The sequence below is a fragment of the Nanorana parkeri genome, unplaced genomic scaffold, assembly GCF_000935625.1.
Source record: "Nanorana parkeri isolate BGI_ZX_2015 unplaced genomic scaffold, ASM93562v1 scaffold1048, whole genome shotgun sequence".
Taxonomy (NCBI): Eukaryota; Metazoa; Chordata; class Amphibia; order Anura; family Dicroglossidae; genus Nanorana; species Nanorana parkeri.
In genome coordinates, this window is record NW_017307316.1 from 301,113 (window position 1) to 316,887 (window position 15,775).

The 15,775-nt window shown below is 47.1% G+C and overlaps 1 protein-coding gene across 1 annotated transcript; it reads left to right on the forward strand.

The window, feature by feature from the left end:
* The first annotated feature begins 2,464 nt into the window (after nt 1-2,464).
* Nucleotides 2,465-4,208, forward strand: LOC108796052 (E3 ubiquitin/ISG15 ligase TRIM25-like). Its single transcript, XM_018567432.1, has one exon. The coding sequence runs from the start codon at nt 2,465-2,467 to the stop codon at nt 4,196-4,198; it is 1,734 nt and encodes a 577-aa protein (XP_018422934.1). The 3' UTR covers nt 4,199-4,208.
* The last annotated feature ends 11,567 nt before the right edge of the window (nt 4,209-15,775 follow it).

The window sequence follows — 15,775 nt, forward strand, 5'->3', positions numbered from 1 at the left end:
TCTACCTCACCTCCTTGCTACTCTACCTTTGTGTCTCCATCTGCTCCACCTGGCTGTACTACAACACCACCCAGCAAGAGAGGGGCTGATCCCACCGCCCCACTCCCACTCCACCTCACCCTGATTGCTACAAGCAAGTGCTCACCCAGCCACAGGTGAGTACACCACTTTCATTCATACCTTGCTCCACCACATTTATTGCGCCAGGTAGTGGCGCTTCCGTTTCCAATTTTTTTTCTTGCAGTGCCTTTCCCATTCTTTAAACTGTCCAGTTGATCGTCCTGAAAAATGGATGTCCTCTCACACCGCTGACCATCATTTTACCTCCTCTGTTGAACTATTTACAGGATCTGTGAAATAGAAAAAAATAAATAAAAGGACATGGTGATAGTAAAATTACTATATATGGACATTATAAACCTATTTAGAATGACTTTGTTATTGGGTAATAAAATGTGCTGTAAACAACAGTGGTGCTCGCAGTGATGTCCACGGATGGCGCAGTGCATATACAAGGTTAACAGCAAAGAGGATCACCAGCACTCGCAGGATGAAATAAATCCCAGTGTTCTTTATTGAAGAATCATGTCACATGTATTGTATAGCCAACGTTCCAGAACCACGCAGGGTCCCTTCATCAGGGCAGACTTGGTGACCCTGCAAAAAAAGAGGGTTTATACTTTGTCAAACCCTTAAGGGGTTTGCTGCATATTGAAACAATCAACAGCTGTCAACCCCTTTATCAAACAGTTCTGATCCTTCCAAGACGCCTGTAAAAGGTCTGAGCTTTTGTACTGATTCAAATAATTCCATTAACACTTCATGGTTGGGGCAGGGCATTGCAATGGGACAATCTGCAGTGTTCAAACAATGGCCATGTATTATTCTCTATGGCCTCTCGCTGGAGCCCCCCATAGCAGAATGGTCCAACCACTCTCGCTGGAGCCCCCCATAGCAGAATGGTCCAACCACTCTCGCTGCAGCCCCCCATAGCAGAATGGTCCAACTACTCTCGCTGCAGCCCCCCATAGTAGAATGGTCCAACTACTCTCGCTGCAGCCCCCCCATAGCAGAATGGTCCAACCACTCTCGCTGCAGCTCCCCATAGCAGAATGGTCCAACTACTCTCGCTGCAGCCCCCCATAGCAGAATGGTAGTGATCAGTAGGGATCACCATAGCAGAATGGTCCAACTACTCTCGCTGCAGCCCCCCCATCGCAGAATGGTCCAACCACTCTCGCTGCAGCCCCCCCATCGCAGAATGGTCCAACCACTCTCGCTGCAGCCCCCCCATCGCAGAATGGTCCAACCACTCTCGCTGCAGCCCCCCCATCGCAGAATGGTCCAACCACTCTCGCTGCAGCCCCCCCATCGCAGAATGGTCCAACCACTCTCGCTGCAGCCCCCCCATCGCAGAATGGTCCAACCACTCTCGCTGCAGCCCCCCCATCGCAGAATGGTCCAACCACTCTCGCTGCAGCCCCCCCATCGCAGAATGGTCCAACCACTCTCGCTGCAGCCCCCCCATCGCAGAATGGTCCAACCACTCTCGCTGCAGCCCCCCCATCGCAGAATGGTCCAACCACTCTCGCTGCAGCCCCCCCATCGCAGAATGGTCCAACCACTCTCGCTGCAGCCCCCCCATCGCAGAATGGTCCAACCACTCTCGCTGCAGCCCCCCCATCGCAGAATGGTCCAACCACTCTCGCTGCAGCCCCCCCATCGCAGAATGGTCCAACCACTCTCGCTGCAGCCCCCCCATCGCAGAATGGTCCAACCACTCTCGCTGCAGCCCCCCCATCGCAGAATGGTCCAACCACTCTCGCTGCAGCCCCCCCATCGCAGAATGGTCCAACCACTCTCGCTGCAGCCCCCCCATCGCAGAATGGTCCAACCACTCTCGCTGCAGCCCCCCCATCGCAGAATGGTCCAACCACTCTCGCTGCAGCCCCCCCATCGCAGAATGGTCCAACCACTCTCGCTGCAGCCCCCCCATCGCAGAATGGTCCAACCACTCTCGCTGGAGCCCCCCATAGCAGAATGGTCCAACCATTATGAGGACAATGCCCATAAAACACACCGCCTTAGGAGCTCCTCTGCATCCAGAATGGTGTGGTTGAGGGGAGAGCATTTAAGGAAATAAAGATTCTCTGTGTGACTTGACTTTTATTACAACTAAATGCATCTACTTTGTGTTCCTTTTGGCTGTAAAATGTGCTAATGATATGAAGGAAAATTCCTCATAGAAAACTTCTACAGGTTATTAAGTTACATTTGTGTTCCTCAGGGAGATTAATATCAAGAATAACCCCCCCCTCCTGTGTTATCTGTGTCTCTCTGTATAAGGAGTCCTGTGAATACGAGTCAAAGTCTCAGCCTTCCCCCAGTGTACAAATTTACATAAACCGGACGCACTGGTTGAGCGTCAATTGCTTTCACTTTCATTTCTCTTCTGCTGTCAGCAATGGCTTCTGCTGATCTAAGAGACGAGCTGGAATGTTCCATCTGTCTGGACTTTTATAAAGATCCCGTAACACTGAAATGTGGACATAACTTCTGCCGAAACTGTATTGGTGGAATGCTGGATATACAGAACAGATCTGGTAGTTATTCCTGTCCCGAATGTAAGCAAAGGTTCAAGGGACGTCCTGCCCTTCAAAGGAACCTGAAACTGTGTAACATTGTGGAGAATTTCGTGTCTAGCCAGTCACTTCAGAAGGAGACAAGGATATTCTGTACCTACTGTATTCACGCTCCTGTACCTGCTGTTAAATCCTGTCTACATTGTGAAGCTTCTCTGTGTGGCAATCACCTGACAGTCCACAGCAAGTCACCAGAACACGTCTTATGTGACCCCACCACTTCCCTGGAGAACAGGAAATGCTCCGTCCATAAGGAACTACTGAAGTATTACTGCACTGAGGACGCTGCCTGTATCTGTGTGTCCTGCAGTTTGGCTGGAGAACATCGGGGACATCAGGTGGAGACTCTGGAAGTGGCCTCTGAGATGAAGAAGAAGACATTGAGAAACGGTCTGCAGACACTGATGACAAAGAAAAGGGAGACTGAGAAAAGAGTCCAGAGTCTGCAGGAACACACGGGAAAGGTACAAGGAAAAGCAGCTGGTGAGACAGAGAGAGTCACTGCCCTGTTCAGAGACCTCAGGAGACAACTTGAGGACCTGGAGAAGAGAGTCCTTAGTGAGATGTCAAGGCAGGTAAAGAGGGTCTCACACACACTGTCTGAAGAGATCCAGAAGCTGGAAATAAAGAAGGACGAGTTGTCCAAGAAGATGGGTCACATTGAGGAGATGTGTAACAAGAGTGATCCAATGACTATCTTACAGGAATCAGACATAGGGGACTTGTGTTACACTGAGGATGAAGAGAGACACGATAAGCTCCTACATGATGGAGGAGATCTGGATGTGGCTGAGATAAAAAAAATATTACACACGGGTTTATCTTATATAATGTCTGGGGTACTTGTGCATGAATGTCAAGACACACATGTCTATCCACATTGTAGTGCAAAGAAGAGGGCTCGCATTGCTGATGAAGTAGCCGGGCCAAGCACCCAACCTACCGCCACTGTGCAACCATCACACCGCCAGGTTGAAGGACCGGAAATTGGGGTTAAACAGCAAACATCAAGGATGTCGGGAGTCACTGGCATATTCCTGGATGTAAGCACAGCTGGCAATGACCTACATCTATCAGAAGACAAGAAAACCGCATCCTGGTCAGATGATAGACAGTATCGCCCAGAGACGACAGAGAGGTTTCAATATTCTCAGGTGTTAAGCAAGCAGAGTTTCTCCTCAGGGCGACATTACTGGGAAGTGGATGTAACAGGGTCAGAGTGTTGGAGGGTCGGGATGTGTTACCCCAGTATAGACAGGAGAGGATGGCCTCAGTCAGGCATTGGGTATAATAAGAAGTCCTGGGGTTTGGAGAGGTTGTGGAATAATCAGCACTTTGTAATACATGATGAGAAAAGGGTCCCCTTATCCAGCAAGGTCTCCAGTAACAGAGTCAGGATAGATTTGGATTATGAGGCCGGACGGATCTCCTTTTATGATCTGTGTGACCCGATCCAACACCTCCACACCTTCACCGCTACCTTCACTGAGCCCCTCCATGCTGGGTTATATGTATTGGGAGGTGGTATAAAGATATCTGGGGGGAATCAGAAGTAAGAGATCTTCCCGGTGATTGGAGACACCATAATAAGGTGTAGAATCTGAGATTTAGGAGATCTGCCCAGAGTCTGGTGATATCACAGGATAGGGAATCTAAGCTGTAAAAAGATCTACTTAGACACTGCTAAGTGGAGAACCTGATTTTGATGGAATACTCAGCCAAGGGGATAAAGCAGTAGACAGGAGCTGCCATTGTTTGTAAACATTGATTGCTTGAGGCCTGTAATTCTCATCCTGATCTATACTTCACTACCTAGTGTGTCTCTGACTTGGAACAAGCATGCAGGACTTCAGAATGTTTAGACTTCACTGGCTTTATGCTTATTCTGGGTAAGTAACACAAGGTAGACAAGCCCGGATGACAGCCTTGGATCCTGCAACTTTAATATATGCAATTTATTATTTAGATTTCTGTTCTTTTTAGAGGTTTCTTTGCATGTAAAAATGTGTTTATCTGAGACTGATCCCCCTTTACTGTTATAATTGTCATTAGTACAGCTATTGTTAGTCCTTTTGAGCCTATTGGATATGGTGTGTAAAGGGGGCAGGGACTGATCTGTTTTAATCAATGTTATTTTTTTCGATAATGTGTAAATGATAAACAGATGATAACAACATACAGTATAGATGAGTATCTTTTTTTTAATGCATGAACACATTTGTTGTGGTGAACAGATCCTGAGTAGCTAGGTGCCACACCCCTAGTTAAAGGAGAACCATGGGGTTAAGTCTTTTCCCCATAGTTCTCCTTAGGGTAACGGGAGGACACAAACTAGCGTCCTCCCGTCACCCTAGGCTCAGTATACCGCGAGCTACAGCTCCCTATATACTGAGACGCCGCAGCTGAAGCGGATCCCGACAATTGTGCCGGGATCCGCCCAGCTGCGTGAGTGACAGCTGGCTCTGCCTATCTAGAGGCAGAGCCAGCTGTACCTGCCCCTCCCCCGTCCGTTCTGCCAGTCAGCGCTATCGGAGCGGGGAGAGTGGAATCCAGCCCCTCCCCTGTCACAGCGGAGAGCCGTGATATGATCGAGAGGTGAACGAACGCCAGTATGTGTTCGCTCACCTCCCGATCTACTGAGCCGACCTGTGACAGTCTCATTGTCACAGGTCGGCTAGAACTATGAGGTGAGTGGAAATGCACTCACCTCATAGTTCTCCTTTAAGTAACAATGGCAAGAACAGAAAAAAAAAAGGGTTTTTTAGGCACCAAGTGACGGGTCCAATGAACTACAAAATTTATTTTATAAAATAAATGATTTATTATAACCTGGTACAAAAAATTAAAAAAGTCACAATTGATGGGATGTTTTCTCTCTTTTTTTATGATATACTAACACCCACTAAGTTCCGAGATGAAGGTCCTACTGAACATGATAAAGGAATGTGATAACATGATTGTACTAAATAATACAATAGATGGATGTACATGAACTAGACAAAAATATAGAAGTAGGAGACAATCATGACAAGGGCATTGTATACGGCTCCTGTTGGTCAAATAACCTCCAACAACTAAATTCAATGATAACTCTATTAATGAATGACACGACACAGGTCTTGGATTTTTAGTGGCCACAGCAGCCATTTTATTATTTAGTGCCAAAGGCAAATTTAACCATTGTAACAAATTGTAGCAAACTAACTGACCGCGGGAGTTAAGGTCCTTGACGTGATATCCATCACCAAAAATACCCAGTATCTGCCCACACGGCCCCCAGCCGCACAACACCGCCTCGGTGACTTGTAGTCTTACATCAGATACTAAGTAACTAGTGATGGACCCGTTAAGACAGGGATGCCATACCAAAGACGGCTCCCCACTGTCACTTAAACGTCAGGCAAATATGTTGCACCTCAAGGACCCTAATACCCTGCCCGGCTGCAGTGACAAGACAACATGATAAAACAGAGAGAAAAAAGGACAAAGTAGAAACAAGAGAAAACACAAGTCAACAAATCAAATATGACCAATGGGGCGGGAGGGTGGGAAGCTGCTTCCACGCTGATGACCCCACCGAGACTGACCTTTTCCTTATTCACAGTTTAGAGATATGAGAACCTTATCTGGAGCCAAAATAGTGGGTGGCAACAATATTCTCTACGCGTTTCGTGCCAGTAGGCGATCAGGTGATCTGAAGATCGAGTGTACACACCGCGCGCCGGGCGAGCCGGGGAGACACGTACTCCCAGGGTGAGGGAGGATGGAAATCGGAGTCAGAGGCTGTACTATTCTGACTCCGATCGTTGTGATAGCGAAATATATCCCTTGCTGAGACCTCTATGCCTGGCCTGTATAAGCAGATATACTCACTGCGGACAATCCTCGTCAGATAGCTGAACTCGTCAATACCGATTCATTCAAAAGAGGTGTTTATTCTTTACATCAGGTTACAGCAGATGATAGGAACAGCAGTTGAACGGTTATAGTATTGTGCGGTCAGAAAATTATGCCTTTCCTACGTACTGTGCAGATTATATGTGTGTCCTTGTTACATGTGGCTTGTAGCTGTGCCATGACACAGGAAGTACTGCACACAGGAAGCAGGAAAGGGCGTACACTAGGGGGAAATATATCGTCGCATGAGGAATAATTACAGAAAGCATGTTTGTTACAACAAAAGGCCACTAGATGGCAGCATAGGATAACACATGAATTTAGCTATGAGAAAATAGTTAGGCAAATCACACTATATAAATTCTAACCTATATAACAATGCTAATATTAACTGAGGCTATGCATCTCATATTCTATGTCCCTATTGGGGCGGCACATGTACCGATGGGGTATTAGTAGTATAGTGGGAGAGGAACATTACCTCATAACCACAACAGATCCACCTATCAATAAGCCAAACAGATATATATGAAAAAGGATACTATACCACTGGGACCCCCATATTAAGCCAACCAAGCATTATACACCACAAACGCCCCTCAATTGATATAGATACCCGGAGTAACTACTAGGGATAAAAGTTTACATGCATATAGGGCAGGTTGTCCAATGAGGAGAACCCTGCCTCCCATCTACAGTAGTAGAAAACGCACATGACCTCGCTGGACCGTTTGTCACCAATGAAAGGACACAGGACAAGAAGAAGGGATTTAGCGTGATGGAGCCTCAGAGCAACCTCCTGTCACCCTCCCACACCGAACGCTGCCGGTACAAGTGAGGCCACCCCCAGCCGTTCACTAAAGATACCGGCGGCGCCGTTCGGGCATATAAGCGGCAGCGTGTGACGTAGGTGGTCATGTGACCTCCTAGAGTCCCACCCTCCAGCCAATGAGCGGTGAGCTAGAGGGACACCCCCCCCCTGCCAAGTGGAGAGCTCAATGCTGCTCCGATGTTACAGGGGCCGGGGGATCAAAAGGTGCATGTCGTTTTAGGAACGACAATGCCCTCACAACCTGGGAGGAGGGGGACCAGAATATGTCCCCATCCTAGATGGAAAGCATCTCCCCCTGATTCCCGGCCAGATAGTGAACACAAAAAACAGCCGCCCCACACCGAGGTAGGCAAAGATGTCAACCTGCAAAGCAAGTAGCTCAAATACAAAAAATAAGTGCCATATAGATAATCAGGTTGATACATATAAAGCATATAGAATATACATAATGGCAGTTACAAAATTGTAATCATGGTTTTACAGGCATTATACATGATATTCAACAAGATACATATAGATATATACGTCAGTTTATACAAAAGCAATAAATACATAATTGCCGAACAGGAAATAAACACAGCATATGTCCAATGGGGTGTATTAGAATGATGCAGTTCTGGCACAATAAGATGGAAGATTGTTACAATGAGCAACACAATAATATGTAGCGAACACATAAACATACTCAGAAAAAATACAGTAGAAGAGCTCTTAATCACATATCCCCGTCACCCCCAAGCAACACCCCGAACGGAGACATGTGGAATAAAGAAAGCACTACAGGAGTGAAAGTGCGGGGAAACATTTTCCACACATATAATTATTTACTCACTGAGAATATATGTAGGTATAGATAAGAATGTAGGTCATTAATATGAACCATACCATCCTCACGATGGGCGAGTAGAGGATGGTATGGCCACCATAAAGGGATGGAGTACAAAGTGAGAGGAAAGCTGACCTACTCAAATAATATTAATTTCCAAAGAGTTGGTATAACATTTTCCACACCCTCTACAAACCCATCCTACTAATTTGTTGTGGAGGGAATTTAAAGAACAGTACTTGTAGTCAGAGCCCCACTGATTCGTACCTGTAACGTGCGGATGATGACCCTACCTAACCTTGACCTGAGGTGTGCCACGGTCACTATGGTCAGTATGCAATAAGGGGGCAAAAACCACTCAGTAGGAAAGGAGATAAATTTATTTAAGCAACAACTACAGCAGAAGTTTGGAGAATGCCTGCGCCATTTCCAGCTGGGGATCAGACACATACCTAGCATAACACCCTGAACTCCACCTTCCCAACTGCTTAATGACGTGCACTGGAACACCTTGCCTGGATGCCGCAGAAGCTGCCCCTAACCTGAAGGAATGCCCGGAATATTGCTCGGGGTTGAGACCCTTGTTGGCTAGGAGGATGCGGACATGTCTAATGAAATGTGCGGAACTGAGTGGACCTCCTGCAAAAGGCAACAGGGGACTGTCCGGAGGGGAATGACCGAGAGCAGCTAGCAGCTGGTCCAGAACTCTGACTGGACACCAGGCATTCTGTGAAGGAAAGTACTTGACCTCCACGCTTTTGCCAGGTTGCAGTGTCTTTGAATGTTCCAAGCATAGTGGAAAAAAAGGTGGGGTGACGAACCAGCTGTCTCCTGGCAAGAGAGTGACTCTGCGGCCTGGTAATCGTGAACTCTCTGGGCCTGAGAAACCTGTAGAAGGCTAAGTAGATTGCCGCCTTCAAAACTAGGCTGGGCAGTACACCGAAAGGTGCCCGCGACAGCCCTTGATCAAGATCCCGGAAAATGCCCACCGTAATGGGAAGACGGGTGAGCCTTGGTCCTGACTGTAGCTTCTGGATTCCCCCGAGTATGGCCTTAACCGGATGCGCTGAAAAGAGAGATGGCCTATCGGGGTCCCGGAGGGACATGTGATGTTGCACCCCCGCACAGTACAGCTTGATGGTACTATGTGACAGACCCAGGTTAGTGGGGCAATACGCTACAAATGACAGTATGTATTTGATGTTGCCCGAGTCTAGTCTCGGGTACCTCTCCTGAAATTCTAGAAACCTGTGCCAGGTCGAGGAGTAAGCCCTCCTGGTGTTCTCAGATAACGACTTCTCAATGATGTGGCGGGCGGTGGCCCAATGAGAGGTCAGTCCAGAATCAGTAGGGAGAAAGGTGGCACTGGAGTGGCTGTGACGTCTGCCTCTGGATGCTGTTGGAAAAAACGGGGGAAATTAAATTGTGACAGTGCATCTGCCGCAGTGTTCCCCCTCCCGGGGATAAACGAACAGGCTATATTGAAGCTATGCTGCAGAGACAACCATACCAGCCTCCTCAGGAAGGACATAATGACTAAGGACTTGGATCTGCCTTTAGTGATGATATCTGAGGTAGCCTGATTATCTGTGAGAAACGTCACTGTTTGACCCGACCACAAGTGTCCCCAAACTGTGGCCACAGCCACGATAGGGTAAATTTCGAAAAGGGAAGAGGTCCTTGAAAATTCTGGAATCTCCAAAACCTCTTCCAACCAGGGGGCTGCTAGCCAGTGGGGGCCAAAAATGGCCGCGTAGCCTCTTGAGGCTGTGGCATCCGTAACCACACGAGGCGAATCCGCCGAAGCCAGGGGGATAAACATGGACACACCGTTCCACCGACTGAGAAACTCCTCCCACATCGCCAGGTCCGCACGTGCGCATGGGTCAAGGCGAACCAAGGACCCCGCATCGGGAGCTGAAGGCAGCAGTGCAAGCAACCTGGATATGAAGGACCTGCCCTGCGGTATGATGCGCATGGCAAAACTAAGCATGCCTAGCAAAGATCGCAGAAAAATGACAGCAGTATCCGGACCCTACATCTTATGGGCCGCTACGGGTACATTCAATTTGGCGAAAACGGTTGACAGCAGATCCACCGGGGGCCGAGACGGATCCTCAACCAGAAGGAAGTCATCCAGGTAATGGATAACCGCCTGGCAGCCTACCACATTGGTGAGAATCCAATTCAAGGCCCGGGCAAACCTGTCAAACAGCCACGGGTTACTTTTGGAACCGAAAGTAATCTTCGTGGCAAAGTAGTACCTGTCTCTCCACTTGACACCGTGCCACTGCCAAAGAGAAGGCCTGATCGGGAGAAGCTTAAAAGCGTTGGAAATGTCCGCTTTGGACAACCAGGCGCCCCTGCCTGCCCGAATGATTGTCTGAAATTGCCTGATCCACAGAGGAATATTTAAGCGAAAACTCCTCTGACGGGATCAGCGAATTCAAACTAGGCACACTGGACGAATGAGGAGCAGAAAAATCAGGTGGGCAAGGTGATGAACCCCGTGTGGAACCCTGTACCAGAAAGTCACAGAAAGACGGGGACGGGTGTCCCACCAGTGACTCAGGAACCCCACGTCAACCCTGCTTAGTCATGCTTAATCCCCCTGCCGCAAGGTTCAAGCCGATTTGGGGTGAGCCCGAAAGCACAAGGCACAGATATGTAGGAGGTGGCATTGCCCAAAGTTACGGGCGGAATAATTGAAGTTGTTGCATATCTGTGCCTTGCCCAAAAATTAATGGGACTACCCAATTTATCCAGCTGCACCGCCTGCTTAGGATTCGGGAAAGAGGCCGCAGCCGATCTGGAAGAACCAGGGACGGACGGGATCTCGGCCGAGGGACACCAAGTGGTGGCATGGGAGGAGGACTGGCAGATGGCACACACTGGCGCCCTCAACCCTGCAAAATGACGGCAGAACAGCTCCATGTCCTCGCCGCCCCGGTTGGTCACAACTTGAAACTGAGTCAGGGTGGCCGCTGCCGAAAAAGACCTGTGGTAGTCGTAGAATGCCCAACCACCATACCTGTGACCCAACTCCACCACCCGGTACAGATATAGGTCCAACTCTTCCCTCCTGTTTGGCACCACCGAACAGACCACATCTCTGTACACACTGAACGCCAGCATGAACTCTGGCATGAACTCTGTCCCAGCTTACGGTTGAGATGGGGATCCTTAGCTTTAAGGATCACTGAAACGTCCCCGCAGGCAAAGGCCTTGTTCTCTGTCATGTCCTGTGACGCCAACAGCAAAGAAGCGAGGTTCACATCCTTCCCTTCCAGGATGTCCTTCCTGATGCTAGGGGGTACAAAGTGAGCCAGAGTAATCGAGGGAGGAGAAGCAGGGATACCCGAAGGGGGGGGGGGGGGGGGGGTCGGGAATCCACCGACTCCATTCGCTGTGGCAAATCCTGGACAGAGGAGTTAAGGGAGTTCAACAAGGTATGGATTTGCGTAAGGGAAGTGGCCACGGTCTGCAGAGAGACCTGCTGGGACTACCCAATTTATCCAGCTGCACCGCCTGCTTAGGATTCGGGAAAGAGGCCGCAGCCGATCTGGAAGAACCATCCTGGGTAGGTCGCATCCTGGGAAGCAGCCGAGGTGGGAAACAGCAACCGAAACAGTTCAGCTTTGCGGGCGGTTGCAGGAAACGGAACCCCCCGACGCCGCAATTCATCGGTCAGACGTGGGATGGTCCATGCTCGTAGGGACGGTGCACTGACGTGTTCGGAGCCCCTGGCAGGAGAAGGTGGAACGGAGCCAAACTCATCTATATCTGCAGCCTGAGACATCCTGTAGAATTCGAAACGGGATAAAACGAAGAAATGTAACGAGTGCCAACCAAACGTGTTCTGACCCACCACCGATTAACCAGACAATACAAAGACCGTGAACAACGTAACGGTAATAAACAGACGTGGGGCTAACGTGTTAGACGTGTTATCTAACTAACCGAGACGTGACCGGAAGCCCGGAACGAACAGGCTCGTCACACTGGGGTCTCGGTGTGCAAAGGCCGCGTGGCGTAATGGGGCAATTAAACATGGTTTATTGCTCATTAATTGGCCTCCAACTTAAAGACAAAAAAAAAGACAAAAACCAGTTTAGATGAATATTGGGCCACAGCTCATAAAGCCAGCGAAGGGGAATAGAGGAAGAGGGCCCTGTTTGATCATGAGTCCCTACAATTCTAGAGGAATGGTTTGAAGCTCAAAGCCTCATTTAAACCAGGTGGTTTTGTGTCATGGACTCTATATATCCATCCCATTTCTCTACGGAGAACTTTCTGATCTAAATTTCCACCCCGTATGTTATCCTCAATGTGCTCCAAGCCATAGAAAGACAGAACCCCAGGGTTGAAATTATGATGTAGCCAGATGTGTTGGCTAACCGGTGTGGTCATCTTACCATTGAGGGATCAAATATATGTGGTCATGAATCCGTCTAGAAAATGGTCTAATCGTTTTGCCAATGTAGAATGCTCCACGGACACATGGCATTAAATAAACATTCCCTTAGTGTTGCAATTGATATGACGTCTAGGGTACCACAGTCTGCAGGTAGTTTGATATGATTACCTTGCTTTATATACACTGAGTGGCCAGATTATTATGACCGCCTGACGTTTGTAGGCAAATTAGCTATAATTTGGCGCTGAAGTTGCTAGAGGTCCAGACCATTATAAATAGGGAAGCAGGTTGTTTACTACGACAGTAGAAGTGATTTGTTTCTGAAGATACGGGGAAACAACGCGATTTAACAGCCTTTGAACGTGGGATGATTGTTGGCGCTCGGAGCCATGGAGCGAGTATCAGCAAAACAGCAGAATTTGTTACATGTTCAAAAGGGGCTCATTGTTAAAGTGTTTAAAGACCGGACTGTCAGCCGAAAATCTGGGTCTGAACGTGCGAATTGTGGCCGTCAGCGACTAGTCAATGTTAGGGCAGAACGGGGGAGGGGCAAGACTGGTACAAGACCACAGAAGGGCAACAGTGCCATGTCAGATTCCTCGCATCTCCTTTAATCATCTTGTGGAGTCACGAGGCGGCCCAACGAAGTACTGACGGGGGGGTCATAATAATCTGGACACTCAGTGTGTTTGCAATAGTTGCATTGTTGGCAACAAAAAGTGCCATTGTCCCTTCTAGTTCTAATTTCGGCCTGTGATGGATAATGACTATGTGTCAGTTGGTTGCTCAAAGATTTAGAACGCCTATATACAACTTCAGGTTTGGGGCCTATAAACTTAGAGATACTAGAGTCCTCCAAAAGTAAATGCCAGTGTTTATCCATAATGTCTGATCTGTGTATGTTGATTAGAGTGGCACGTAATGAAGCGCACATTAGAGGTTTCTGCTGGATCTTTAAGTTTTTATTTCTAGAAGAGTAAATCAATGTCTCACGTGTCTGTGCCTTGACACGTTGATATGCTTTCTTAAGGAGTTTTTAGCTATAGTCTCTGAGTTTTTTTGCCTCCTGCTCAAACAGATCAGCCGAACATATGCGTCCGAGACGCAGATATTGACTGTAAGGAATGCTGTTTTTGAGAGGTATGGGGTGGGCACTTGAGGCATGTAGAATAGTATTGCCCGCCGTTTCCTTTCTATAGAGGTTGGTATAAATAGATCCATCCTCTTCTACCCCCACTCGGACATCCAAGAAGGCAATCGATCTCTGGTGGCATGTCATAGTAAATTTAAGATTGTATTCATTAGTTTGTAAAGATTCGATAAAGAGATCCAGTTGTTCCCTAGTGCCTGTCTACACCATAAAGATATCATCGATATACCGAGACCATGACAACACAAACTCCAACAGGCCTACAGCATCCTCCTGGTGAAAAGTGTCTCTTTCCCACCCCCCACCCCCCCAGATACAGATTGGCGTAGGAAGGGGCACAACAGGTGCCCATTGCTACGCCCTGTATTTGGAGGTAGTGGGATCCATTGAAAATTAAGACATTGTCTAAGAATAAACTCCAGAACATCCAAAATAAATCTGTTAAAGAGCAGAGGCATTTGTTCGCTCTTTCAAAAACTGCCTAACAGTTGGCCCTTGGAGTGGGGGATACTACTGTAAAGAGCTTCAACGTCAATAGTTACAAGCCAAGAATCTGCAGGAATCATAATCCCATCTAATTGTTTTAGCATATCTGAAGTATCTTTTAAGTATGAGGGTAACGATGAGGCCGAAGATAGCTGTCCACCAAACGGCTTGCTTTTCCAGTGAGACTCCCCACCCCGGATACAATCGGTCTCCCTGTGGGGTTGGTAAGACTTTTGTGTGTCTTAAGGTGGCCATACACTTTACAACCCTCGTAAGACTTTTGTTTCCTTTTAGTTGAGTTATCACCATAACGGGGTCTCCCTCCTCTGGAGTGGGTGCGGTCAGGGTGCAATCTACGGGATCCCTGTTGAAAGATGTGTGAGGAGATAGAAGAATGGGACGAAGAATCAGAGTCAAATCCTAATTCTTTTATCCGGTTTCGAAAATGAATCAAAATTTCCATATTTAGTGTAAGATCTTTTAGTCAACTTTTAGGCTTGGCCTAGAGTGTAAGCCAATGTATCCCTTTGGAATTTTTTCTCCGTCTTTTGTACTACCTCCTTACTAAAATTTCCAATGTGTTCACGTAATGCTTTATCCTGAACCGAGTAAGAAGAAAGGTTCTCAATAAGAGGCGTCAGTAGAAAAGAGATTTAATATCTCCTTCCAAAGTTAGCAGCTCTGCATTATAGTGGTCAACTAAAATCTAGACCATCTGCAACGGACATTGTTGTAGATTAGTTTCCCATATCTGTTTAAGTTTCTCATCTATGTTCCTTATTTGAGGAAAAATTTGGATACATAGACCCCAGGGAATCACTTGTTCGAGGGTGTATCGCTCAAAATATTTTTTTTGTGCCAAAAAATGATGCATCTTTATTTCTAATAATTTTCCCAATTTCTGAAAGAAAACAGTTACATTGGATTCCTGTGTAGTTTGATCATAATAGGTATCCCGTACCTTTGACATAATACCCTCCCATGAGGATAGCCAATATTCTGCCATTATATAAATATAAAGTAAATTGGAACTTGTCAATTCTCAGGAAATGAGCACCAGAATGTAGTGTCTACCACCAAAAAGTATATGAACATATTTGTTGTGGTGAACAGATCCTGAGTAGTAGGTGCCACAACCCTAGTTAAGTAACAATGGCAACAAAATAAAAAAGTGGGTTTTTTTAGGCACCAAGTGACAAGTCCAATGAACTACAAACATTTTTTTAATCAAATAAATTATTTATTATAATCCAGTACAAAAAATTAAAAAGTCACAATTGATAGTATATAATAAAAAAAGAGCGAAAACCTCCTAACACCCACAAAGTTCCGAGATGAAGGTCATGCTGAACATGATAAAGGAATGCGATAACAGGATTGTACTAAATAATACCATATCATACAATAGATGGATGTACATGAACTAGACAAAAAAAAAACCATGGCATCACACTGTGTACCTCCTCACACAAGCTCCATGACATCACACTGTGTACATCCTCACACAGGCTCCATGACATCACAC